The sequence below is a fragment of the Mugil cephalus genome, chromosome 23 (genome assembly GCF_022458985.1).
Source record: "Mugil cephalus isolate CIBA_MC_2020 chromosome 23, CIBA_Mcephalus_1.1, whole genome shotgun sequence".
Lineage (NCBI taxonomy): Eukaryota > Metazoa > Chordata > Actinopteri > Mugiliformes > Mugilidae > Mugil > Mugil cephalus.
Genome location: NC_061792.1, coordinates 4,390,340 through 4,415,402, shown reverse-complemented (window position 1 = coordinate 4,415,402; position 25,063 = coordinate 4,390,340). Strand labels below are relative to the sequence as shown.

Genomic DNA, 25,063 nt, shown 5'->3' with positions numbered 1-25,063 from the left:
AGAGCGTCGTTTTTTGCGGTTCCGCTCCGTTTTCCTCAATCGCAAACCGCGTCAACTGGTGTGAGCTCGCACAGCCTCCGGAGGGCCTTGCTCGGTCGATTACATAAGCCTTTTGGTCTCAGTATCGCCGGGCTTGATAGAACAGAAACCACTTACACTGGTGCCGTTGACAGCATTAGTCCAGTCAGCGGATATCCACAGCGACCGCCTGCCAATCTGTCTTTTTGAACGACCACTGAGCTTTTCCAATCTGCCGCTCTCCAAACCCAGCCCAACCTCGTGCTGTCTGCTTTAATGTTTCTCTTCTCCCAGACTTCGGTTTGAGTGTTAAAGTCCAACGACGTCTTCTTCTTCTGTGTGAATTCATGTGTAAAAGAATTAACGGAAATGTGAGTGGAACCAGTGGACATTGAAGAAAATAGCCAGACACCTCTCAGTAATACACAGCCTGCGTTGTTGGAGCTGTCATTCCTAATTGAATGCTGTAATGCTTTATTTTTTTTTCCCCTCCCCTTCATTTTTCTGTCACTCAATAATCCTCTGGAGTCAAAAGGCATTAATCAGCTGCCGGATGGGTTTAGCAGATGCCGCCTCCTGGAAAGTGAGGCTGCGGGTTTCCAAACAGCCGCTGAACATGGCTGCTGGGCTTGCGTGACAAAATACAGAAATAGCTTTCGCATCCGCTCACAGCTGATTGTGAATAACAAGACGGAGCCGTCTGCTGACAGCCACGGAGACTGATGGCTGCAGATCACTGAGGGCCCCTTGTGGTCCGCAGATTTAATCTGGATGTAACGTCTACGAGCAGCGCAGCGACGTGAGCCAAGTTTCTCCAAAACACAAGCACATGACACAGTGACATCTATCAGATGACAAACTGGCTGGAATCATAGTTTATCTTCAGTATCAACTCATCTGAGGTTTAATTTGATTTGAATTCTTTGCAGTTAATTCGTCGCATGGTTTTAAGTAAAATAATTATTGGTCTATGAGGACACCTGGTGGACACAAACGGAAATTGCAAACTGAAATGATGAAACCACCAATGCTGCATTTTAGATAAATATAAATCATTTAATATGTAATTATATATAAAATGATTAATTGTTAAATATGAAATAGATATAAATAAATGAAATAGGATATAAAACCCACTTGAGGTTGCAGGAACTATTCATAATCTACCTAGTGTTTTGCATAAGATGAGCTTGAAAGAAATCACGTAAAACATCCAAAACAAACCATTTTCACAATTAAATTCAACATTTCTGCTTCCCCTGAATACTCCGAATTATGTAATCCTTCCAAACTGTCTGTGAATGGATATTTCTTTTAGTGTACTCCTATGATAGTTTTGTTTTTGGTTAGTTTTCAGTGATCTTGTTGCATCCTGGTGATGTATGGTCAACCGGCGTGTATACAGCGCCATCTATTGGCTAAATGATTTATCTACCACACTTTGTACTGGCTTCAAAATGTAACAGCATGGCTACTTAATGTGAATATATTTTAATGATATTTCTTTTCTTTTCTTTAAATTTCTTTTTATTGAGTTCTGTCAACAGATACCGTTTTATTTTAGTTCAGATATATACACAGAACCCCCTCTTTCTTTCTTTCTTTCTTTCTTTTTTTTGTTTTTTAATTGAACTACATTCACAACAACAACACAAAAATGCAACAGGACTAACAAACAAGCAAACAAAATAATAATAATGATAAAAAACATTCAGGGTTTTATATCATGCTGTAGCCAGCTATGTTGTCATTAGACAGATGGGACGAAATTCAGATTAGAGGTTGTCCTCTGTGACCAATACCAGATCTTAATAAATCCGTCCACATTGTCATGAATATCATAGGTTAGTTTTTCCAGAGGGAGTATTCTCAGCGACTCCTTGTATCTACCGTCCAATAGAAATCCAGAGCTTAAGACTCTTTCTCCGCATACAATAGTATTCCAATCAGTTTAGTGCAACTTAGCCGCCAAAACACACTGAGGAGATGACAGTCATATCCAACCAGACTTCATCTCTCACTTCTCTCCACAAAATTTGTATCTTTGAACATGGGTATGTACCTATTTTGGAGTTAAGAATCGGCCCCTCAGCCCCTATAATGGAGGCCTGTGTAATATTTTAAATTGTCTCCCTCTATCAGTATTACAGCACAGAATGGTGTGTGTGTGCTTTTTATAACTGGTGCCCAATCCTGGTTTCTTAACGCTTTAAACAAGCCTTAATTGTGTTCCATGTTTTCAATGTATTCAGAACAATGAAGTTATTCTGAAGCTCCAGTTTCACTTTGTTATGGTTTACAAAGGGGCAGTCTTTCAGTGACAGTCTACCACAGTTTCTAGACTCCATATCAGTCCATGTATTTGTAGCGTCTGCATTCACCCATTCATAGATGTGTCACATTTGTGCTGCCCAATAATTTAGTCAAATGTTTGGGTCTCCAAGACCCATTGGGCTATTGTCATCCTGACCTTTTTGCCCTTTCAGATGAATCTTGTGAACGTCCTGTCCAGATATATGAAAAAGGCTATTTGGGATTGAATTTGGTAACATCTGTAGAGGTTACAACAAACTGGCTAATATATTCATTTTGCGAATGCGAAGCTGCTAGGGTTCTTGTTGTGATTGGTTGAAGATTGCCCAGTTTCTTGAGAGAAGGACCAATTCCTTGGTTGACCAGCGAAAAGGAAAGCCATTGGATGCCTGCCAATACACCAATGGGAATGGCTTCAGTTAGATAAGTTCACCTTATGTGTGTAGATAATCGACTAGACGTAGGATATTTATCTTCTAGTGTTTCCCATGTGCACAAATGACCGCCACATTCCTGTTAATCTCAAAACAAACTTTATATGTATTTTCATGTGTTTGCCAGTTTGAACTCCAGGGGGTGCTGTTGTTTTGGAAACTGGATTTTCTTCAAAGCAGCCCCTTCATAAAATAATAAGTTTCACTCAACCTCTTGTTGCAGATTAGAGTTAAGGTCAGAGTGTTTACGCCAAAAGCAGCTGTGCTTTCTTTTATTTCTATTAAATACATGTCACATGCATATACAATGTGGTGAGATCCAATTTTGCTTCATGTTCTGCTCTGCCTTTTGTGGATTGATATGCAGCCAGTACTTAGATGGATGTTTATCTTCAGTGTCATGTCAAAGGACGCCTGTTTCTTCAGAAATGTTAAATCTGCTCCAGTAGGTAACGTGAGGGCGCCCGGCCGCGCTGCGTTCACGGACAATTTGGTCAAAGCTTAAACTGATTGCTGGATTTGAGATTGAAAGAAAAGCTGGCCCGAACCCACACAGGTGATGACCCCGACTTCTTATCTCTCCTCCCTCCCTCCCTTCGGCCCCCCTCTCCAGATATACCCTATTTCATTTTTCATCATTTTCACCCGCCCCCCCCCTCCTCCTCCTCTTCTCCCGCTCCGTCCGAGATGAAGATTTGGCTCCCGCTCATCCATCGGGCCCCGGTACGACTGCCGTAATTCAATTTTTCCAATCTTTCTAATCTAAAGATTTCGTTTTCATTTTTCTAATACTATCAAAGCCAAAGGGAAGGGGTGGGGGGGGGATGTGGTGGTGGGTACACAGCTTGGGCACCATTTATGAATATTACAATCTTGTTTTATTCCTTGTCTGATTAATAAGAGACTTCTTTGAACTCGTCCCTCCCACTCTTTGCCCTCGCCTCTCTGCTCTCTCTTTGTAAATATGTCACTTCAGCCCTTCACTCACATCTTTCCCCGCACCCTCTTTTCTTTTCATCCGTCTTTTCTTTCTATCCCCCTTGAGTCAGACCCGAAGTCTTAAATCATTACGATTATTCGACTCCGGGAGGGGCAGTGGAGCGTATGGGGAAATCGTTAAATCCATGATGGATTACTTCGTCCAGATTGTCGTCCTGAATTAAAGAAAATGATAAGGAATGTATGAAAAAGAAATCTAAAAACAATCATAAGTAGATTTAGTTCTCAAGGAGAAACTGTGCTATAATGACAAGAGCGTGGGGGATGGCGGCACTGGATTCAATCAGCGAATATCTGCTCGGCATGTCGCCTTAAAACCTTTGGCTGGTAAAATGCAGCCGAGCTTAACCGGGACCTGCATCCACTCAATTTATGCTCTCATCATGAAAGCACTCGGCAGCCATCTTGTTTGTCAGTTTGCGTTATTGCTGTCCTCCTTCAACCAATCTGAAGAGCAAAGGAGTTTTATAATAGCTGCTTCTGCCGTGTGTGTGTGTGTGTGCGTGTAGTAGCAAACGGTTGGCTACTTTATCTTCACTTCATTTTTTTTTTTTTTTTTACCTGTTCACTTAAAAAAAAAAGAATTACGTCTTGTGCGCATCAGGTTTCAACCACTACCTCCTACAGATACTTGATCAGTTTGGGATGCAGTGAATTTGGAGGCCAGGTCAACACCTTGTGCGTGTTTTTTCAATTATTGTCGTGGTGCTGATGAAGAGATGCAGATAATTCCAAAAAAACTAAAATGTTCATATCACTGTTCATTTAGAAGAAGACTCCAAACTACTTTTGGTCCATCTCATTATATGCAAGGAAGAGAGTGACGTTCACAACCAAAAAGTTGGTGTAAAATTTGTTCTTTTCAGGCGATTATTTATACATGGCGTGAGCGGGAGTGATGACTTTTGCGGTATTTGCGAGATACATTAGATGGAAACAGCAGCGCGTGAGATCGATCTTGTGGTCTAAAGACAAAGGGGGGGAGGTAAAAAGCGGGTGAGGATGAAGAAGAGTTGGATTAGTGGAGGAAGACTGTGCAGTCTTTGGGGAGATTATGTCCTCAGGTCACCAAATGCTTAAACTCAGATTAGATTTTTGATTTATTTATGACTTTTTGTAATTCCTGGCATGTGTCCTTACTTTTTAGAATCTGCTCTTAAAATAATAACTTCGGGAGGAACACTGGAATATAGGCTTGGGTTAGAGGTGAAATGCCTTAAAGAAAAATCAAACAGTTTTGTTTTACAGATACAGACACCTGGTTGAGTGAGAATATTAACAGACGGTGATTTCCCGCCAAATTAAAACATGTTCTGATGATATACAAACCATCATATTTATTAAAAAAAATGTGAAGAAATGACACGAACCGGCCTCAAAAGCCTTTATTTTCCTTTGCTCTACATTAGCGATCTCCAGTTATCCTTAAAGCCACTGCAACGTAATCTTCCAAATATTTTAATATCATTTCATTATCATCATATGCCCGTCTCGATTATCCCTCAAAGGCTCAGGTTGTCTGAAACATTGCCTTTCCTCTCTCACATTAGTTCTTTCCATTTCAAATGGACTGGCAAGAAAAGGCAGGGGGCAGTAAAAGAGCATTACGCGACAATATGCATCACCCTGCCGTATTACGGAATAAGATGTTCTGACAGCGTAAGAGGCTTTAAACAGAAAAAAAAAAACGTGTGTGTATAGTGTAAACAGCGTCTAACTGATTAACATGTGCTTCATTTTCATTTCCGATAGTGAAAATCGTTCTTTTGCACATTTCTGATGCACATGTTTAGATTGTGTGACACACATGCTGGATGAACGAAATGATAATACACTAAGCCGTGTTTGTCACAACAACCCAGAGCTAACTAGTTTCATTCTTTGAAAGTTAATCTGTAATTTCATTAGAAACGTAAATCAGCCGGGTTCGTGTCAGGTTAAGGGAAAACATGTGATTATAGAGGGTCCATTATGTAAATATTTTAAACAGAATGAGCACTCACCTGGCAACAAAATGCTTTAATGGTGTTCTGCACAAGCTATTTGAATATGTTTTATGCACATTTTATACTTTTATACTTCTTTGCTCTTGCAGTGTTTGTACCACACACAACATAATAGATAGGAGCCCTTTTGCTCAGGGGTTGGCCAAACCTTTTTCATGGCACGAAGGCACCGTCTGACTAAGGTTCCCCGTGTTGGGCAATCATCTGAGGACCTTTCTTGTGTGTTTTTTTAATGGATCTACAGATTTGCTAAATTTTCGGCTCCCGTTCGGCACCATTTTACTAATTTTTGTCTGAATTTTTCGGAACTTTCTCACTATCTTCAGTTTCTTTGGTTCTACCACTAATCTTCAGCTTCACCAAAAGAAAGGGTTTTGTGAAGCATTAGTTTGTGTCAAACAGACTTGTACAACTTTGAGGAGGAGTTTTAAAACAGCTTCTGCCCACCTGACCTAAACTTAGCGGTAATCCAACAGCATCTCTGTTGGGTCAAGGTCTTGGCTCTGTCTGGGTCACAGCTAAGTTATTCTCTAAAATACCTTCATCATTGTGAGGGGAGGCAACATCGGTACAAGAAGACAGTGATGCAAAACACAAGGAAATGAATGACGATGACCTGGCCTCCACAAAGACCCGACCTAAACGTGGCTGAGATGGTTCGGGATGAGCAAGTACTCAGCAGATGTTGAAACTCCTTGAAGACCATTGGAAAATCTCCAGGTGACAACTTCATGAAGCTGAGATAAGAGTGTGCAAAGACATGATCCAAAAAAGCAGGAAGAAGAACCAAAGAAAACAAGTTTAGATTAATAGTTCTATTAGAACCTTTGCTTCCTAACTGCTTAAGATGTCTTAGTACTTCCCTGCAGGTTTCAGTGCAGTGTACTGGACGCTGTTAACCGCTCACTGTCTCCTCATTTTTGCAGCAACTGTATAAAATTTGGTTTGATTATTGTAAACAAGCTCCCTGGCATATTTTCTGGTGATTTACCAGGGCACTTGCCAGCCTGAAAGCTTAACCTTGTTTTAACCTCAATAAAAGTCTTCGCTGTTCTCCTTCAGCCCCATTGTTCCACCCCAGACATGCTTAGCCGCCAATTGACAGCTGTCCACAAGTGTCTTTGTCTGCGTGTGCGTTTTATTTTCCACGCTCTGTTCACTCAGTCCGCAGCTGACCCGCCGGTGAACCTTGACCACTGCGTGTTCAAAGAAGCCGCACGAGCTTATTTGTAGTCAGCCTGTGAGTGGACGGGCGAATATGGGAGGCTTGAGATTCTTCCCCTCCATCGCATCACTTCAAAGTTAGATGTTAAGGACTCGTTTGCTCATTCTCACTATTTAGTTTTAATTAGGCTTTAAAATAAACAGTTTTTATTGGTATTATAACTTAACTGTCTCATCTTCTTTGCCTGCTAAGAAGTATTGGCTTTTCAACAAAGCTCAGTTTGTCATTTTGTTATTTATAGACTGTGTTTTTGAAGAGGGCTCTCCTAGGAGCCCTATCCACTTCTTGATAAATGACATTCCTTGCCTCTTCATGGCTCTTAACAATAGCCAGCATAGGAGACTCAGAGCATTATTTCTCTTCAGTCGCTTACATATTTTACCAACAAGCTGTCCAACGATTTCCTTTGGTTTTCTTTCAGAAAAACACATTGAGGTATAAAAGAGCGGAGAGTTGACACCTGACCTGGGTTTCTATCTCAGTGTTGTTGCAGACTTGTAATAGAAATAAATCAAAGGCCGCAACAACTTGACAAGAAGTACAAACTTGTCAAGAAGTTGGAAAGAAAAAGCGTCTTCATTTGAGTCCTGAGTAGGTGCTTTTAAAAGTTATTTTCTGAAGACTCAGTAGTCTAGTTGCGGTTGCCTCTCCAGGCTCGTATGCACTGAAATATTGACAAGAACAGTATAGATGGACAAGATAAGATAAATTTAACTTTGTAAAGGATGAGAAATTTCTTTGTTCTAGCAAATTGTGATGAGACTCCCCCCCCCCTTGTTTTTACAACAACCGGTGAAGCAACGAATCATACGCATTAAAAGAAAGTAAAAACCAAATCAAATAGTAGTTAAAATCTTTTATGTGGTACACAGCTCATAGATAATGTGTTTTTAAGGCATTTTGATTGAGATTTAAGGTTTTGATGATGGTCTTTGGCCAACTGCAAACTTGCAGTTAACACAGCTTGGCCCTGATGTTACTTTGATGATTATATTAAATTATTTTGTTGTGGTTTAGCTCGTTTGAAGGACATTTTTACCAACATATTTTAGACCAGTGCCTGCCTTTGGATTTCTTTCATATCTCAGTCTTGTTCCATCCTTGCTTAAAGCCTTTCCAGGAGGCTAGAACACAGTTGTTATCATTTCATGCAAGGCCACACTTTGTTATCCTGACAGCTCGTAATAGTCGAGCCATTTAAGGCGGTTGTACGTATTAACAGAACTCATCATTTGAATCTGACATGTTACCTTTGAGCCACGCATATAGAAAGCGCTGATGTTGCCCCCTTCAGATTTTAGATGAGAGAAAGAAACAGAAAAAATGGGTAAGTCTGGGGATGTCAGGAGAGGTGGGTGATGTGGATTAAAATGGAATGGCCGCGGGCTCCTCTCCAGTTTTTTTTTTCCGTTTAAAGGACAAAGTGTTAGAGGGAAGTTAAAGCCTGTGTGTGTGGAGATGAGAGTATATGATCTGTGTGTCAGTAGATAGAACCCCTGGTAGTCTTGAAAGGCTCTTATTGACAGACTTAATGCTGTTATTGGACATGAGACACGTGGCCGACACACTCCAAGCAAATACTGAACGTGTGTATATCTATAAGCATGTATTAATGTGTGCGCAAGCCCTCCGATCCGCTCTGTGTGAGCCTGTATTGATCTCCACACCAGATGTCTCCACTCTCTGCTTGGCTGGATTTAACCCTCACAGGGTGTCCAGTCGCTTCACTCAGGCAGACGAAATAAAAAAATATATATATAAAAAATCTTCCTGCGAACAAAAAGTTTCAAAGCTTTGATTTTAATTGCTAACCAACTTTCATCACTTCTAAAATCCACATTAATTCATCTCATTGCTTCTTTGTAGTGATCTCCTGTGCCTACATTTTAATCCGATGAGTCATTTCCAGCTAATTTTGCCGCTTTGGTGTTGTCTTTGACAATGTGACATTGTTTTAATGACTTTACACTCCCACCGAGAAAAGCTAGCATTAATTGAAAAGCACTGACAGCAACAAAAGACGCAGGTGTCCTCGAAATATCATTTTCAATAAACTAATTCCCGCCATTCTGTGAAGCAAAGAGAACTGGGAAGCTGTGAATTAGTCCGCTGTTATACATTAAATGGAATCAGTAAGATTAAAAAAGGGAGGCACATCTGTACATCTTTGCACCTGAGAGGCTGCCGTTTCTTCAGCCAGTTGTCCACTTATGAGCTGAATTTCTTCTGTAATTCAGTCAAGACACAAGTGAGCTCGGTGAACCAAGGTGAAAATTGCACTGAATAAGTTCCACGTCCACATTTCAACGAGACCTTCTTCTAGTAAAGACTGAGTTTGCAGCCATTCTTGCACTTAATAAAAGGCAGATCACTTAAGGTTAAGGTTAAAAATTTGGAATTTTGATTAGTCATTGAATTGCCTTCCATATTTTCAAAGTTGACAAGGTAACATAAGTGAAGACTCAACGTTTTTACTTCATCCTTATAAGTAATATTTAACTTAAATATAAAAGCACCTTTCAAAAAACACAAAATAAAAGATAAGAATTAAATATAACCAATAAAGTGATTAAAGAACACTCAGCTTCTTGGTCATACAATTCTTATAAAGCAACCAGTTTTCTTGAGGATGTTTCACCGCTCACCCAAGTGGTTTCTTCAGTTGGTGGTGATTTGAGATTTTTGTTCAAGAGCAGCTGGTGGTGGCGCCCACCTGAAGCTCATACGTCCAAATCCCGTTAACACCCCCAGTGATCAATACCATGGTAGCCATGCTGGTAGAGTTGACCCTGAAACTAAATTACCGTAAGTGTCGGCAACCTGACGCCATGTTTCGACAATGTTTCGCAGTCTGACCACACTCAAACATAGCTTTGGATCAACTGAACTTCATTTTCTTAACGTAACAATTGAGTGTCATGTTTCTTGATCTACTTGATCTTGAAACCATACCAAGTGATCGCCACAGAAGTCTGTGTTACCATAAAATCTAATATTTCGTGATATCTTCTAAAGACAAACCATGTTTACTGTGATTCTCTGACTTTCGTCCGCACTCATGACTCTGATTCCTCCTTTATTTCTTTCTCCCCTTCCAACCGCTTTTTCTTCCCTTCTGTGTGATGAAAAACTGCAGTCTTGGCGTTTCGGTTTGATATCAAAAGCTCATCTGCGTAAAGGGAGAGAGCCAGAGATGCCAACCATTGTGTATGCGTGCGCGTATGCCAGGGGTACATTGCATCGAAGCGCCAACGAACATCTGGCCTATGCGCCAATGATTGGTTGGGGAAGTTCCTCAGGATATAACACTTGAAAATGTCTTGGCATGTTCACGACAACAGCAGTGCAGTTTGTGCGGCGAGTGAAGTGATTATATTTGCGATGCGTGCGTGCGAGGGATGATTGAATCGGCCGACTGCTATGTGTGAGCGAGTTTAAGCTAATTGTGTTCTTATGTCGGTGCGTGAGTGGTGATCGTACAGTACTTGTGTGCAAAATTGTGTTCTTGTGTGTGAGTGTTGGGAGCTTTTACTTCCCACCATTAGCTCTAAAGGCTTTTTTTGAGCAGGCGGCTGATTCTTCCCCTGATTACTATTTAGACTTCCACTCGTTTACAGAACGCCATCTCTCCTTTGTTTTATCTGTCTGTTGTTCCTTTCTCTGGAATCATTTTATTTTCTTTGCCCGTGGTTCATGATGGTGTTACTTAGGTTCAACGAGAGGCCAGTAGAAGTTTCCGTGTACTTCTTGTTTTCTTAAACATCCACCCATACTGAATCCATCCCCCTGATTAGTAGTAAGTTACACTCCCATGGCTTTGTACACCGCTTGTCTTTCTCACGTGCCTGTAAAGGAGGAGGCGGCGGCGGCGGGCCCTCGGCGGCGGCTTCCGCCCGGTGGAAGGTGGCGGTCGGCGGGCCGTGCAAGATGCGGCGGGGTTGTTAAAAGTGTTGTTAAGAGAGCGGCTGGCAGCTGTTCCTGACAGGTTGGGGATGGAAGGACAGATGGTGTTTGATTAGCGAACAGACCGCTGATGGAAGGAGGGATGGAGGGAGGAAGGAGGGAGGGGGAAATGGATTTCAGTTTGGAAGGAAGGTAAGAAGTAGACGGACAGTTGGATTCTTTAAGATCTGTATATGGATCATGAATACCTGTCACCGAGACGAGATTGTTTTTGACTAAAATACTGGCATATTGGCTGAAATATTACATACAAGACATAAGAATCTAATTTTGCTGACAACAAAAGGTGCAAGAGAATTAATTTGTGAGAAAAGGGCACATAGTCTGATGGAGAGACAAAGAGATGCGGTGCGTGTTTGGAGAGCGCCCGTTACCGCAGCAATTAACTCCGTTCACCTGGGTGCCATCTTAAAGAACTGATGCAAATAAACCTGCAGAGCTGACTGATTAAAGTCTGTTCAACAAGCTAACAGTGATCGTAGCAGCCAGCGATGGTCCATACCAATCAGTCGTTTATTTGAATGATGCTTTCAAGCGAGTGTGTTAAAGTAATAATTAGAGCTGACTTTAGCTTTCTGCCAGGTCAGTCGGAGGTCAGACGGTGCACCGAGGTTCTACTTGAGCTGCTTGAAAACGATATCAAACAGCGATGGGAGAAGGAATCCTCTCTGCAATTGTGCAGGAGAGACAATTTAGACAAAGAAGTGGGCATTATAGTAACTGGCAACCATGCTTAGGATTTAAAAGATGCTACCGTTGCATAATAGAAATCCCTGAGTTGAAGTGATCTTCATGCCCATTACAGACAAATGGCCGACGTGATGCCATGAGAACGCTAGTTTTGTTTGATCAAAGATTTAACTTGTTACAGCTTAGGTCAAAATTACAGCAGCAAACCTTTGGTATTTATCCTCCCGTCATGTTTTATTATCCGTCTGCTACGGCCTTTATCTCTAGCATACCTGTATCTTGGACGTTGCTCTTCTTGTGGTTTGTTCTGCTGTTTTTTTCTCCCTAGTTTAACTTTTGTACAGGAATATAACCTTATTGAATTCAAGAGTTTGTTAGATTTGACTTTAACTTTTAGATAATTGAATCATTGTGGATGTAATTTGGCTATTTTAAATATATCGAATGATTTCACCTGCTTCAAAGGTCCAGCCAATAGGTGATAGTTGTTACGTCTATGTGTCGTTTCACACATTTTTACATAATTACACAAAGTACTGCATTCCAAAGATGAAGGATGCCTCTATCTGTTTAAGTTATCTATATCCCAGTTCACCCTGCAGCCTAAAATGAGAAAGACACGGTAAAAAGTGTGAAGTGGGCTGTGTCTATCAGTGTGGCAGCTGATGTGACACACACAAACACACACCCCATTCTGCTTTAGTAGCAGTTAACATAGAGAAGACAGCTATTAGGATTATGTTGAGGAGATTTCCTTCATAATAAACTCTCTCCCTACTCCATAACAGCGGCTATTACCCGAGATGTATCACTGTCATGTCATCTCAGCGGACAGTAAGCGCGCTCGCGTCTCCCCGTGCGTGTTTATGCGAATGACGTGCTGATTGAGAATGAAACAATCATCAGGCCAACACAAACACAGCTGTTTTATTGTTGCACTGCTCAGATGTGCTTTCACAGGCAGACGGCGCACGCTTGTGTGTGTGTGTGTGCGTCTGTGTGTGTGATCATATAGAGCGAAGAGTGACCCCACCTCCTGTTCAGCCCCCCCCCCCACCCCCTCGTTCTAATGAAAAGCTTTGGCAGTGAAAGCTAATGCACAAGATACCCTTCGTCTCCTTTCCTGTTCGTCTCTTTTATTTTTAACGCTGCTGAAATCTGCATCGGTGCGCGTTTTATTGCAGCAAGTGACAACTGAATTAAATCACTTCACAGTAAAACAATGTGTAACACTGATGGCAGGAGGAATCTAAGTAACACAATTTGAATACCATGCTTAGTGCATGACGGACATCTCAGATCTACACTTGTATGATTTGTATTCAGGTCACCAAGTCCTAGTTTGGTTTTACCACCAATCGAATCCCATAAAGAGCAACTTCAGCCCGAAGAAAAGCAAGTACAAAGTAAATATTCTCATTTATGTAGGTGTGATTTGAAGGTCAATATTTTTGGTCATAAAGTGACTTTAATAATAATATACTGATTGTTTCCGTGCTTTCTGCATAATTTCCAGACATATACATGTGGTTGTGAAACAGTTTTTTATCCAAATAATTCATTCTCCTTACTAAGCGGTTTTAAATATGCTGAAAGTTCATTTTTTAACATGTTCAGCATTTGGACTCATCATTGTTATTGTTATACTATTACTTTACATGTCTATAATGTAATTTCCAGTCAACACAGATCCAGCGGTGGTTTCAAGGAGCAGAATAGAGTGGTTTCTAAAAGTTTAAAACATCTGAACAATAATATGAATCGCATGTGGTTATGATAAAGAGGAATTTACCCAGTGAATTGAAAATCTGGTGTGATATTTGTCCATCTTTTTAAAGCAGTCTTGCTGTCAAAGATATTAATGGCCTTTTCTGATTGACTGCCGGACAGCTTTGGCCCTAGGGTTAGGGTTAGGGCTAAGGCTAGGGTTAGGGTTAGGGCTAGGGTTAAGGCTAAGGCTAGGGCTAGGGCTAGGGTTAGGGCTAGGGTTAAGGTTAGGGCTAGGGTTAAGGCTAGGGCTAGGGTCAGGGCTAGGGTTAGGGTTAGGGTTAGGGCTAGGGCTAGGGCTAGGGTTATGGCTAGGGTTAGGGTTAAGGCTAGGGTTAGGGTTACAGAAGTATTTATTTATCGTTTGTTTTCTAGCCCTTATTCACAGTAAGTGTTTTATTGCAATAGACATAGCTTTACAGAATGATGAACTGTTTTATTGCCATATAATTCTGCATTTTTTTTTTTATTATTATTATTATTTCTGTGTTTGTGTGTGTGCGAGAGAACGGAGAGGCACATTGAGTGCTGGCACTTTATCCCATGCTGGTGATGGCGGTTGGCATTGTGTGATGCCAGTTAGTGTTTGGCGCCAACACACAGAGGGCACGGTGTGTGTTTGTGTGCTGTAAGTGGCGTTAGAGGAGGAGAGATGAAATGAAACCCATGAGATGGGGGAGGCAAAGAGGAGAGAGGAGAGGTAATATCAGCAGTGATGGAGGGGATGAACAGAGGAAGGAGAGAGGGGTGAGAAGGATGGCAGGGCAACGAGGGCAGGCAGGCCTCGTCCCCGTGTCTTTGTGTGTGCGAGTGTGAGCCCGTACCTATGTCTTTTTGTGTGTGTGTGCGTCTGTCCCCGCGTCTTTGTACTGCCTAATCTAGGCGTCAGCAGCTTTTTGAGGCTTTTGTGCTGACAATAATCACACAGCGCTCCTCTTTTCAATTCATCAGCAACAACAACAAGGGATCACATGTCCCCTACACAGAATCCAGAGGGAGGGAGGGAATAGAGAGAGAGAGATAGACAGAGAGAGAGGGCACGGACAGAGTTAAAGTGGCCATGATGTTGCCTAGTTACTGCTTGGGTTGACGGCGAGTCGGTGTGTGTGGGCAGACGCATCCAAACGGTCAACGCACTCTGAACCTCGGCACGGCGCAAACACACCACAGTCACATACTTACAAACAAGCCGCCCTCCTCTTTTGTTCAAAGAATAATTTATTTCATGTTGCAGTGTGATGGATAAACAATGAGTAAACCACTGGTCAAATCTGTAGCAAGCATTATTAATAATAATCATCAGAATAACATTAATAGGAATAATTATTTCAGTTATAAATAATAACAATATCAGAGTGATCGGAGTAATTATTACATCTATACAAGCTACAAATATCAGCATTTTGTCGTGTGTCTTCTTTTTTATTTTTTATTCTTTTTTTTCTGCTGTTACAACCTTAAACACTTCACACATGACCCGGCTGGTGCAGCTTGCCCCTCGTGGCCGACCAGAGCGGAGATAGAAACGTGAGGGTAACTTCGAGGGTTACAACTTTTCTTTTTACACCTCTGAATGGAAAATAAATGAGCTGTTTGAGCCTAATCATTAATGAAAAATATCAAATGATGCATTACCAAAGATCAGCCTGTACCAAAGCACCATCGAAGAAGGGTCATGAACTGAAATTAAACTTTTACAAAACCATCTTTTTAAAAAAAAAAAAAAATTAAAGAACAATTTAAAGCAATGTCTGTGACGGAAATAACGGAAATAAAATGAAACACCAATTTTGCTACAGTACCAGCCGTGGTTCTTTCCCGCATTTATCCAGTATCATACATCAGTGCTTTTAGTTTGAAGGTCCTAGAAATACACCAGCAGTGTTTGAGCATTATTGGCGGAAAAAGAAGGTTTGAATTATTGTTGTCAGCATGTCCCACTCATGCTCATAGCTCTTAAATAACAACGTTTTTTTTCTGCACAGCTGCATACAAACATGTAGGAGATACACCTCGGCCAAGTGACCTTAGGACCTAAAGCTAATCAATCCAACAGTGTGCATGAGGAGAATTTCTTGAAATAGCAATTGCAAGATTAAGTGAAACAGTCTCAGAACTGAGGTTAACAAATTAGTTAAAATCCAACTTGTCTGTCGCTGGTTTTGACAAACTTTTCTAAAAAATATAAAAAAACTTTTCTTTTTTTTCTTTTTTTTTTTTAAATTAAAGTTTGTCTCTGATGCTCTGCTCTGATGCATTGGGCCTAGAGGGGCAGGGAGAGCCACACAGTCAAAACAAACACTCATTAAGTCTCAGTACAATAAAAGGAGGATGAAGTAAAAAGAGGAGGGGGAATGCACGGGAATAAACAACAACTAAGTTTATTTTTTTGCCCAGTAATTCTGGGTTTCAGGTAAAGATTTGGGACTGCTACTGTGCTTTTCTATTCAAGGGATGTGACTATGTAAGTGTGTCTTTGTGTGTGTGACTGAGGGTTCATAGAAGAGAGGATGTAAGCTTATACAAAGGAGGAAAAAATACAGAAACATCACTTTTTTTTCCTTCAAAAAATGTTCATGTAACTTAAAAACATCCACGATAAAAAGATTTTTTTTTTTTATATATTATCTTCTTTATATTTAGTTCGCTCCTGACCTCAAGTCACGAGCCGAAGATTCATCCTTCATCTTCCTCACCCCTTTGTTCCACTGAAGAAGGGGTGACGAGAAAGTTTGGGTGAGGTGGAGGAGAAGAGTAGATGGGGTTTTTCGACAGGGTGGAGCTTTTCTTTAAGTGCAAGGAGGCTCAATTTTTCACTGGTTTGCTTTTCATCTATAAAAGTCCCGACGGAATTTGTTAATTTGTGTCGACTCTAGGTCCGAGTTTGCTTTTCTTTTAAAAACATCTTGAGGGTAGTTTTGTCTTTCAACCAAAGAAAAAACAAACAAACAACCATTTGCAAAACTCTCTCGCAGCCTCCAAGTAGAACCACTTCAGGTCTCTGCATCACGTTATGAACGTCAAACACCTTCAAATGCATTTCATTAAAGACCTCAATCTAGTCTAACGCTGCACCGTCGGAGGCGTTTTCTTACAGTCTTCTCACGGTCCTTGGAGGTCTGTCTTGTCGTTTCCTCCCTCGTCCTAGTCAGTCATGTAGGAGCTCTTGTAGACAGTTGGGGGACTTGAAGACGTCGGGAACCTCGCTGTCCAGTTTGCAGATCACCTTGTAGATGGCCTTCTTCCAGGATGGATCTGCGTCTTTTCCTGCCACGATGGCGTTGAAGAACTCGCGGAGGGTCACCTGGGCCACCTCCAGGAATCGTTCGGGAACCTTTTGAAGAAAAAAAGCCAAGGAAAATGGACAGATGAAGAGTTAAAGGGGGGAAAAAGAGGAACTTATGAGTGATATAATACTTTCATCGTTGAGAGGAACCTCTTTCAGTTCCCTTTTCTTTAGCCTAAACTGAGATATTCAGTATTCAGTTGTGATCATGAAAAAGCTCAAAATGCAGAACTGCGTTACTTCCGGATAAGCAAATATGGAGTAGATTTATATAGCGTAAGTAGAATGTAATTGAAAAGGCGTTAATGGTAATTAGTGGCACCAGTTTCTAGTACATACAGAACCAAGTCAAGCAAGTTTCTGATTACCCACACAGTTTCCTGTTTAAACTTTGACTTCCCACCAGTTCCATATAACTAAAGAAGTTACTCAGATAAGCGGCAAAATGTCCTCTAAAAACTCTACAAGTCCAGTTGCCTTTTTTTAAAACGCTTTTTAGATTATACCATGACCTGGATGAATGAGAACCTTCACAGACATATGCAATTGAAAACATGTGATTGTTGTATCTCATTGTGAAACCATGGGCTTCACACCAGATGTTGGAACCTGGCTTCAGCGACGGCCACAAAAAAAATCACCGACACACACAAAAAAAATCACCGACATTAATGTTGTGAACGTGAGCCAGGTCATGATGGCGTGCAGTTTTTATGAGATGGTGCTGCCATTTCACCAACTCTTCAGCATGTTGGCGCGCATGTTAATTTTGGTCAAAAATTATTGCAAGATTCTGAAGCACAAAGACATTTGGTTTAACGTTTTTCTCCTCTTCTGATGAATCTAAGATCACAAACATTATGTCACCATGTGTGTTATAAGACACAATTCAGGGAGTTGTCTTTCTGAATACCGATCAAGAATTAAGTGTGCAGCTGATTCAGGTGTCCATATGTTACTATTCCTGTTACGAGGTTCTTCTTCAAAACTTCCCTTAAATGTACTTCCCCTTACCAGCCACCAGCTGTGTGTGTGTGTGTTTGAGTTCCTTATGCACACATAATGACAGATGACACACTCTGCTTGACAATGGCAGGTGAACGGTTGCCTCTGATCCGTCAGAGTGTGTGCGTGTGTTTGTGTGTGTGGCAGAGTTTAAACAAGAATGAAGGGATTGCAGAGATCCAATTGTCCTTTCCAGCGCAGGCATAAATATACTGTCATCACAGGGCTTTGTGTGTGTTTATGTGTGTGTGTTTGACAGCAGAACAATGGCACACACCCATGCGCACACACACATTTTTCACTCTTTTTTTCCTGCCCTTTCTCCCGGGGGCAAGATCATACAAAGACACTAAACAACCTGACTAGGATTCTCCCCCTCTCCTCCTCCTCCTCCTCCTCCTCCTCGTCCCTGTCTCATTTTTTCTTCTTCTCTGGCTCTTTTTCTTGCATACAGATGTACAGACACACAAACGTGCACTCTGCTGACTCCTCCAGACAAGGTACATCCACCCAAACACCCCAACAAACACACACACGTACGCACACTCGTGCAGAGGACAGTCGAGTGCCGCCTGGGTGCAACCCCGTCACGCGTGGCAGGACATGCCAAGGTTAGCCGCCACCAGAACGGATGAATCACTTCACACGCACACAAGCTAAATGATTCCCTGGACTCTCATATACTCTGTCTACCCTAACCTATCCTCTCTCTCTCTTTTTAGCTGGCCCCTTGAGACCACAGTTATTTCAATGAGGCCCTCTGTCATTGTCTTACACACTACTGTACACACGGACACACACACATAAAAGTTTAAACTTTCCAGGTGGTATCTACAGTGGTCGTCAAAAAGTTTGGACAGTCATTGAGGGGTTTCTCTTCTTGATTTCATTCCGTGGATTGTCTCGGCTTCGTGCGGCTGTCATCTGGAAAACTTTCCCGACAGTCTTGAAGGAGTTTCCACATATGCTGAGCACTTGTTGGCTGCCTTTTTCTTTCGTCTGCCATGGAGACCAGATGCAGCAGTCCATCATTCTCCTTCATTAAATAGCTCTCATCCAGCCTGGAGGTGTGTTGTGGATCATTGTCCAGTTCAAAACAAATGAGGGTCCCTCTTCGTGCAAACCAGATGGGACACCTTGTCTTTTGGGAGCTACGTCTTTATCCAAGGCGGAACCAAAAAAGCTCAAGTTTAGATTTCTAGTGAAGCTTTTTCTTCTCATGATTGGCTAAACCATTAACCGGCTGCTGGAAACAGACAAACTGATGTGTTGTCATTGGGGACTTCTGAGAGTCAGCTTTATGATGTTGGATGAATTTTACGCTTAGAGAAACTTTGATGAAGAATGTTGAAATTTTGCTAGCCTTGACATTGGTTGGTTTTTGCTCTTATAGAAAGTTTGAAGAAGACTCTTGAAATTTTGCTAGCCTTGACATTGGTTGGTTTTTGCTCTTATAGAAAGTTTGATGAAGACTCTTGAAATTTTGCTAGCCTTGACGTTGGAGAGTTTTTACGCTTAGAGAAACTCTGACGGAACTTGGATGAAGACATTTCTATTGAGGGTTTTAAGAAGCACCTTAAGACTCTTTATTCCCTGGGTTTCAATGACATTTGATTATATTATATTGTTTATATGACATGTTGAATGCGAAGCACTTTGGTGCAAATGCTCTTTGCTTTTGAGTTGCTATATATAAATTAAATAAACCTTGCCTTGACGTTGGATGTTTTTTTACGCTTAGAGAAACTTTGACGATGAAATTTTCCTAGCATTCTTGTCTTAGTGTGATGATGGACTGTTGTTTGTCTTGTTCTCAGGATTACTGCAATTATTGCTTAGGCCTACTTACTGTTCCCCAACTCTACATCCAACACATCTAATAGTCTCAAACCCTTTAAGAAGTCAAGAGATTTGCCAACTTTTTAGTGAAAACCGTTCTACGTATAACTTAATCACGCAATGACATGATGTTAGGGACCTAAAATACTGTCGATGTCTTTAGTAGAGATATTCTAGAAAATAATAAAAGTTTAGCCAGGTCATCTAAACTGTCAAACCACCTCATGCGAAAATCCTTTATTACACTGGGAATTGTACACAACTATAACAAGCACAAAAAGTCACATTCGAACCAGCAAGTTCTTAGCTTCAGATTTTAACTTTTACCAGTTTAAAACATTAACATTACATAACTTTTTTGGCTTTTTTTCTTTGGAGGTTAAATTTATTGAATACAGTCCTGTTACTGGAGATATGAGTTATGAATGGGAGATTTTCTTTTTTAACAAAAAAATAAATGTATCCAGAGGGGCCTAAGAACATGTTCCTCTAATTTTAAAAAGGCTTAAACACACATGCCTATATCTTCGCAACGAAATAGAGAAAGACGCTGTTAAATGGTTTCTGTAAAACTGCCCAAGGGGACAAATAAAAGTTAAAACCTGAGCTTGATCTTGAAGATGAATGTGCCTTTGAGGCGTCCTCTCCCTCCTGGAATACATCACTTCAGCCTATAGTTGTTCAAATCTGCTCTTAGAACAATTCAAAACCCCAGATGTCCTCCTAGGGCTCCTCCCTTGAAATGTTTTTATTGATCTCCAGATCTTGGACTACTTCATTAATGTGAAGCTAATTTCTAACTCCCGGTCTACTCTTGACCTTGATCTAAAATTGCCCTGGTCCTGGTGTCTTTGCCCCGCAGCCTTTTTGTCCAGTTTGATGATTGGTGTTTTTTTTTTTTTTTTTTTTTTTTTAATGTTTCAGGGTGACGCGTGTCATCGCTGCAGTGCCGAGAGGACTCAAAGTGCTGAAACAAGACTACGAAAAGGACACCGCTGACTCACAAGAGAGGTAAGGGAAACACAAGCACGACGAATGAAACGAAGCACGGAGGATATTGTGTGTCTGGTTCGGTGTCAGCTCGACTGGACACACACAAACACACAGAGAGGCACACACTCGGGTCCAGATGCCCAGATTTGTCTGGCCATCGTAAATCAGTCCAATAAAGAGATCTAAATTAGGCCATCATCAATACAGATGGGCATTTTTTTTTTCTCTTCTTTTTTTTCCCCCCATGTGTGTGTGTGTGTGTGTGTGTGTGTGTGTGTGTGTGTGTGATTTCCTCCTGGCTAGGATCTCGATATGATACCTAGTTGCCAGGAGGGAAAGAGAGAAGGAGGAATGTGGAAAGAGAAAGAAAGATAAAGAGGAAGAAAGACACTTGGTTCCCAGTAAACATAATTCGCATGATTGCTCCGGTTTGGTGGGTAAATATTGGATGAAGGGAGGCTCAATTACTCTCTCTTCACACACACACACGCACACACACACACACACAGATGCACACAAACGCACACAGAAGGACAAGAGCCTGTAAATCTCTAAATCGCTGCCCAACAAAGAGGCCTACTGGGACGCTCTCCCTCCTGTGTTTTTTCCTTCCCTCTTTCCCTTTTCTTTCATCCATCTCTGCGTCTCTCGTCGGATTCCCCCCGATCTCCTTTCGGAGCTGAAATCTTGCGTGAAATCACAAGAGTGTTCATCAGACATCACAAGCGAATTCATTTTAAGATTTTACCAGCAGTAGGTGTTTTATAAAGCAGCACAATTAAATATATATATATATATCCTCTGAGTTTTTCATGGGAAAGAACGCTGTAAAAACTGTGGCCGTAGTGGCTGAAAACACAAAGCAGAGAGCACCATCTGCAGAAACCAAACTTGAAAACATGAGGTGCAGAAATGGCTTAGTAATAAGCACTTAGCAACAGTGACGTCTATTTGGCTAATTTAGTATGTGTTTTTTTTTTTTCTTTGTTACAGTGCAGGTCACGAGCACAAAGGGCAGTGTTGCACTGAAAATATTTTTAGAATAAAGGCAGCCCTTCGTAAGTAGGTTGCTTCTTTAATGCCCCATTTTAACGCATCTAAAATATTAAAACTTAAAATAGACTCAAGTTGCTTAATGGGGGATCGCAGTCTTTTTTTTTTTCTTTTTTTAACGTTTTTCTGCTGGTTATCGTTGAAAATATCCATCACCTAGAAAACACATTTCAGCCTAAAGAAATACTTAAAACATTTTCTTGAGCCTAAACAGAAACCCACACTTACACATCTGCTAAATATTGCCTGTGTTTCCCTCTCTCTGGTTCTTCTCACAATTAGGTTCATTTACGTTGCTGTTTTATTAATTTCAGAAAATTTGTTAGTTCCACATAGTGCCATTAGGTGGAGTCTCTTTGCGTTAATGAGACGGATTTACGGGCGTGTTTGGGATCTGCCTAAATTAAATAGAAGCTTCTTTCTCCCTGTATCCAGATGGATTGACGCCTTTTCTGTGTCCCGATCTGACCGATAGAGACGTCTGGGCTGTGCGTGCGTTTACACGTCCTCATCTGACTCCACTTATCCACCTTTCCACATGTCTCCCTGCCGGCCTATCTCCGCCTTTTCTTTCCATCTTCCCTCAGTGTCTTGCACAAAAGGGGAAATGCACACACCGGGCTCTTAAGAAATCACTGTACAAACACCATATGCTTGATTCTCAAGGTGTACAAACAGAACGGGCTGTGTGTGTGTGTGTTGTTCCTTCTGTTTTATGTAAGTCCCTCCATCTACGCAGGAGACGTCGACGCTGTTTACTCAAGTGTGTTACGTGCTTAGCTAGATCATTGATCATTTTTCACCTTGCTCGTCTCTTTCCAACCCGCTCTCTCTTTTTTTTTTAATTTCAATGAAGCGCACATGCACGGTCCTTGAGGTTGTTTTTATTTATTTTCTGCCATGCATTCGCTCCGAGGCCTCAGGGTTCCGCCGCTTCGCTGTCGGTCAGCAGAGTATTTCTCAGACAATGCTGGAACTATTTCATGTGCTGCTTCTTCTGTGGACTGGACAGAGTGGACATATCGTTTTTGTGCCAACACACAAGCATCTGCTTCCTTTTTCCTTCTCTTCTTTCTCTTGCTTTTTTTTTTTTTTTTGCCGCTATCAGACCTGGTTTTACTCACACACACAAACGGAGGAGATAATCCATTCTCTTCTTTTGCATAGCCTCTTCAAAACAACCAATTCCAATGAAAATTATAGTTGTATAACTATATATAACTATCCTTTTAAATTCCAAGTTTTTTCAACCCTGCTTCGTCTAAGATTCCTTACTCACTCTCCTGCATCCATACCTACGTTCAACTTTTTGTTTTCGGATATCGCCTCCTGCTGCCACGCACGCTTTCTTCCTGTCCATAACCACCCCCCACTTGCCTGCATAATGTCAGCCTGTACAGACGTTTTGCACTCAGAGGCAGAAGATAAAAACTATGAGCTGCCGAAGTTTATTACAGTTTATGCTAGGGGTGAGTATTGACAAGAACTTCATGATACGTATCATGATACTTGAGTCACGATACGATACATTATTGCGATATATTGCAATATTCTACATAGTTAACTGCGAAATTTTAAATGTACCTGAAAATACAAGTTGTATATATTCACATCAGATGATAGTGGCAATTCATTGGACAAACTGAGTCAAAAAAAAAAAACAATATTAAACCTTTGATTGGCATTGTAACTGCACAGTTGATCTTTTTTATAGTAGTAGTTGTAGACAATAAAATTCTTAATTACTCATTTTATACCCGTTTTCTAACCATTGCTAGTCTTTAAATTTGTAATATACGCAAATTTCCCCATGTGTGAACATTACATAATACAAATATCTAAGCTGTGGCTTTTATACTTTTTAAGCTATAGCGCTTTTGAACAGACGACCATAGTTCCAAAATATACATACAGCTTCAGTATTTATATTGTGTGAACGTTTTAATAATAATATGTCAAAATACTCAGTTTGTAGTGCACCCTATTAATATAGATTAAAATAAATGGCATTTAATCGCGATTAATCGTATTTCTTAGTGTGGAAGTCAAAGGGTTAATCCAAATGATCCATTTCCAAATTTATTGCATTTGCACAGAAAAAGTGGTGGTGGAGGTGCTGAAGTCGTTCACGATCGGTCCGAAACATGACATGAAACAGGAATTCTTTTTCAAAATCGATATTGTATCGGAAGAAAAAAATATCGTGATATATTGGCATATCGATATTTTTTTCCCATCTCTAGTTTATGCCATTCCTTGAACAGACCAGGGGATTCAGTTCCACTTGCCTGTGTTCCTCACCGCACATAAATAACACAGTCAACAACCTTCTGGTAAGGTGCTCTTTGACACAGTCACCCATATATGCTGCAGGCAGATAGCAGCCATTCCACAGTGGAGCAGGAAACACTGTCACGTTTTGACGCTCGTCGTAAATAATAAATAATCAGCTGTTTGATGATTTGTACGTTTACGTTTTTTTTTTTTCGTCAGGAAGTATAAAAATTATCGGTAAAAGTGGAGGCTGGAGGGACGCGAGCAATATGTTTCCTTTCTCAGCTGCTCTTTTGTCAATCAGTCACTGATCTCACTGTCACCAGGACAATGGCAATAAAGTTTCTCTTTGTTCACGCTGCATGTGACCGAGAGGAAGGGTCTGCGTCCTGAGATTGCGTCTGCCCTCGCTATCTCATCAGTGTGGGTATCTTTGTTTTGCGCGCGGCCGTCGCGAGCGTCCTCGCTACCCCCGCGCGCGCAAACACACACACACACACGCACGTGCTGCGCTTCCTTGGTGTGTGCGCTCCGCTCCGCGCTTCCCCGCGTTGTGCGTTTACGTGCGCCCAAAGAGGACAATAGCCCGGGTCATCTGACTGAGAGGCTGCAGACCACTAGTATCACATGATAGAGGCTGAAGGCCACGTCTTTGTTACCAGGCCTATTGTTAAAGCTAAGGAGACAGCTGGGGCAGGGGAAGGGAATCACTGCATGCACGGCGCACACACACTCACAGGAAGACACACACGCATATACACACACACGCCGCCCCCTCGTGACTCCAATCAGGCTCAGTGACAAAGATGATGCCTTCTTCTTCTCGACTGGAATACTAAGACACACACACACACACACACACACACACACTGTGAGCAGATAGCTATAATTATAGTGACAGAAACTGGCAGGTGGCATTGTCTGTACTATACCGCTCTCTGTCAGCCAGCAACACAGAAAAAGAGACAGCGAGGAGGACTCCTGCTCTGTGACAACAGCGTCTAGAATGTGTGCGTCCACATAACTTCCTCGAGATTTATCTGCGTATACAACTAATATGCATCGGCAAGTCGTTCTGGAAGGAAACGCAGTGACTCTTTAAGAATCTGTGAACCGTCCTGCTTATAACTGAACTTTATTACGCAATTCAGCGACGCTCGCGGACTCTCTGCAGCCGTACTTTTTGAGACACGTCCTC

General features: G+C 41.4%; 1 protein-coding gene and 1 long non-coding RNA gene across 5 annotated transcripts in view; one reads left to right on the top strand and one right to left on the bottom strand.

Annotated features, from left to right (window-relative positions):
• LOC125000917 overlaps positions 1-21,327 on the top strand; it is a 44,421-nt gene extending 23,094 nt beyond the window's left edge. The window contains exon 2 of the long non-coding RNA XR_007111414.1: positions 20,470-21,327. This is a non-coding gene — a long non-coding RNA (uncharacterized LOC125000917). The remainder of the gene's footprint in view (positions 1-20,469) is intronic.
• prox1a (prospero homeobox 1a) overlaps positions 14,616-25,063 on the bottom strand; it is a 33,132-nt gene continuing 22,684 nt past the window's right edge. For all 4 annotated transcript variants that reach the window (XM_047576673.1, XM_047576671.1, XM_047576674.1 and 1 more), the window contains exon 7: positions 14,616-16,749. In XM_047576673.1, the coding sequence (XP_047432629.1) occupies positions 16,564-16,749 (186 nt within the window). In that variant the 3' untranslated portion in view covers positions 14,616-16,563. The remainder of the gene's footprint in view (positions 16,750-25,063) is intronic.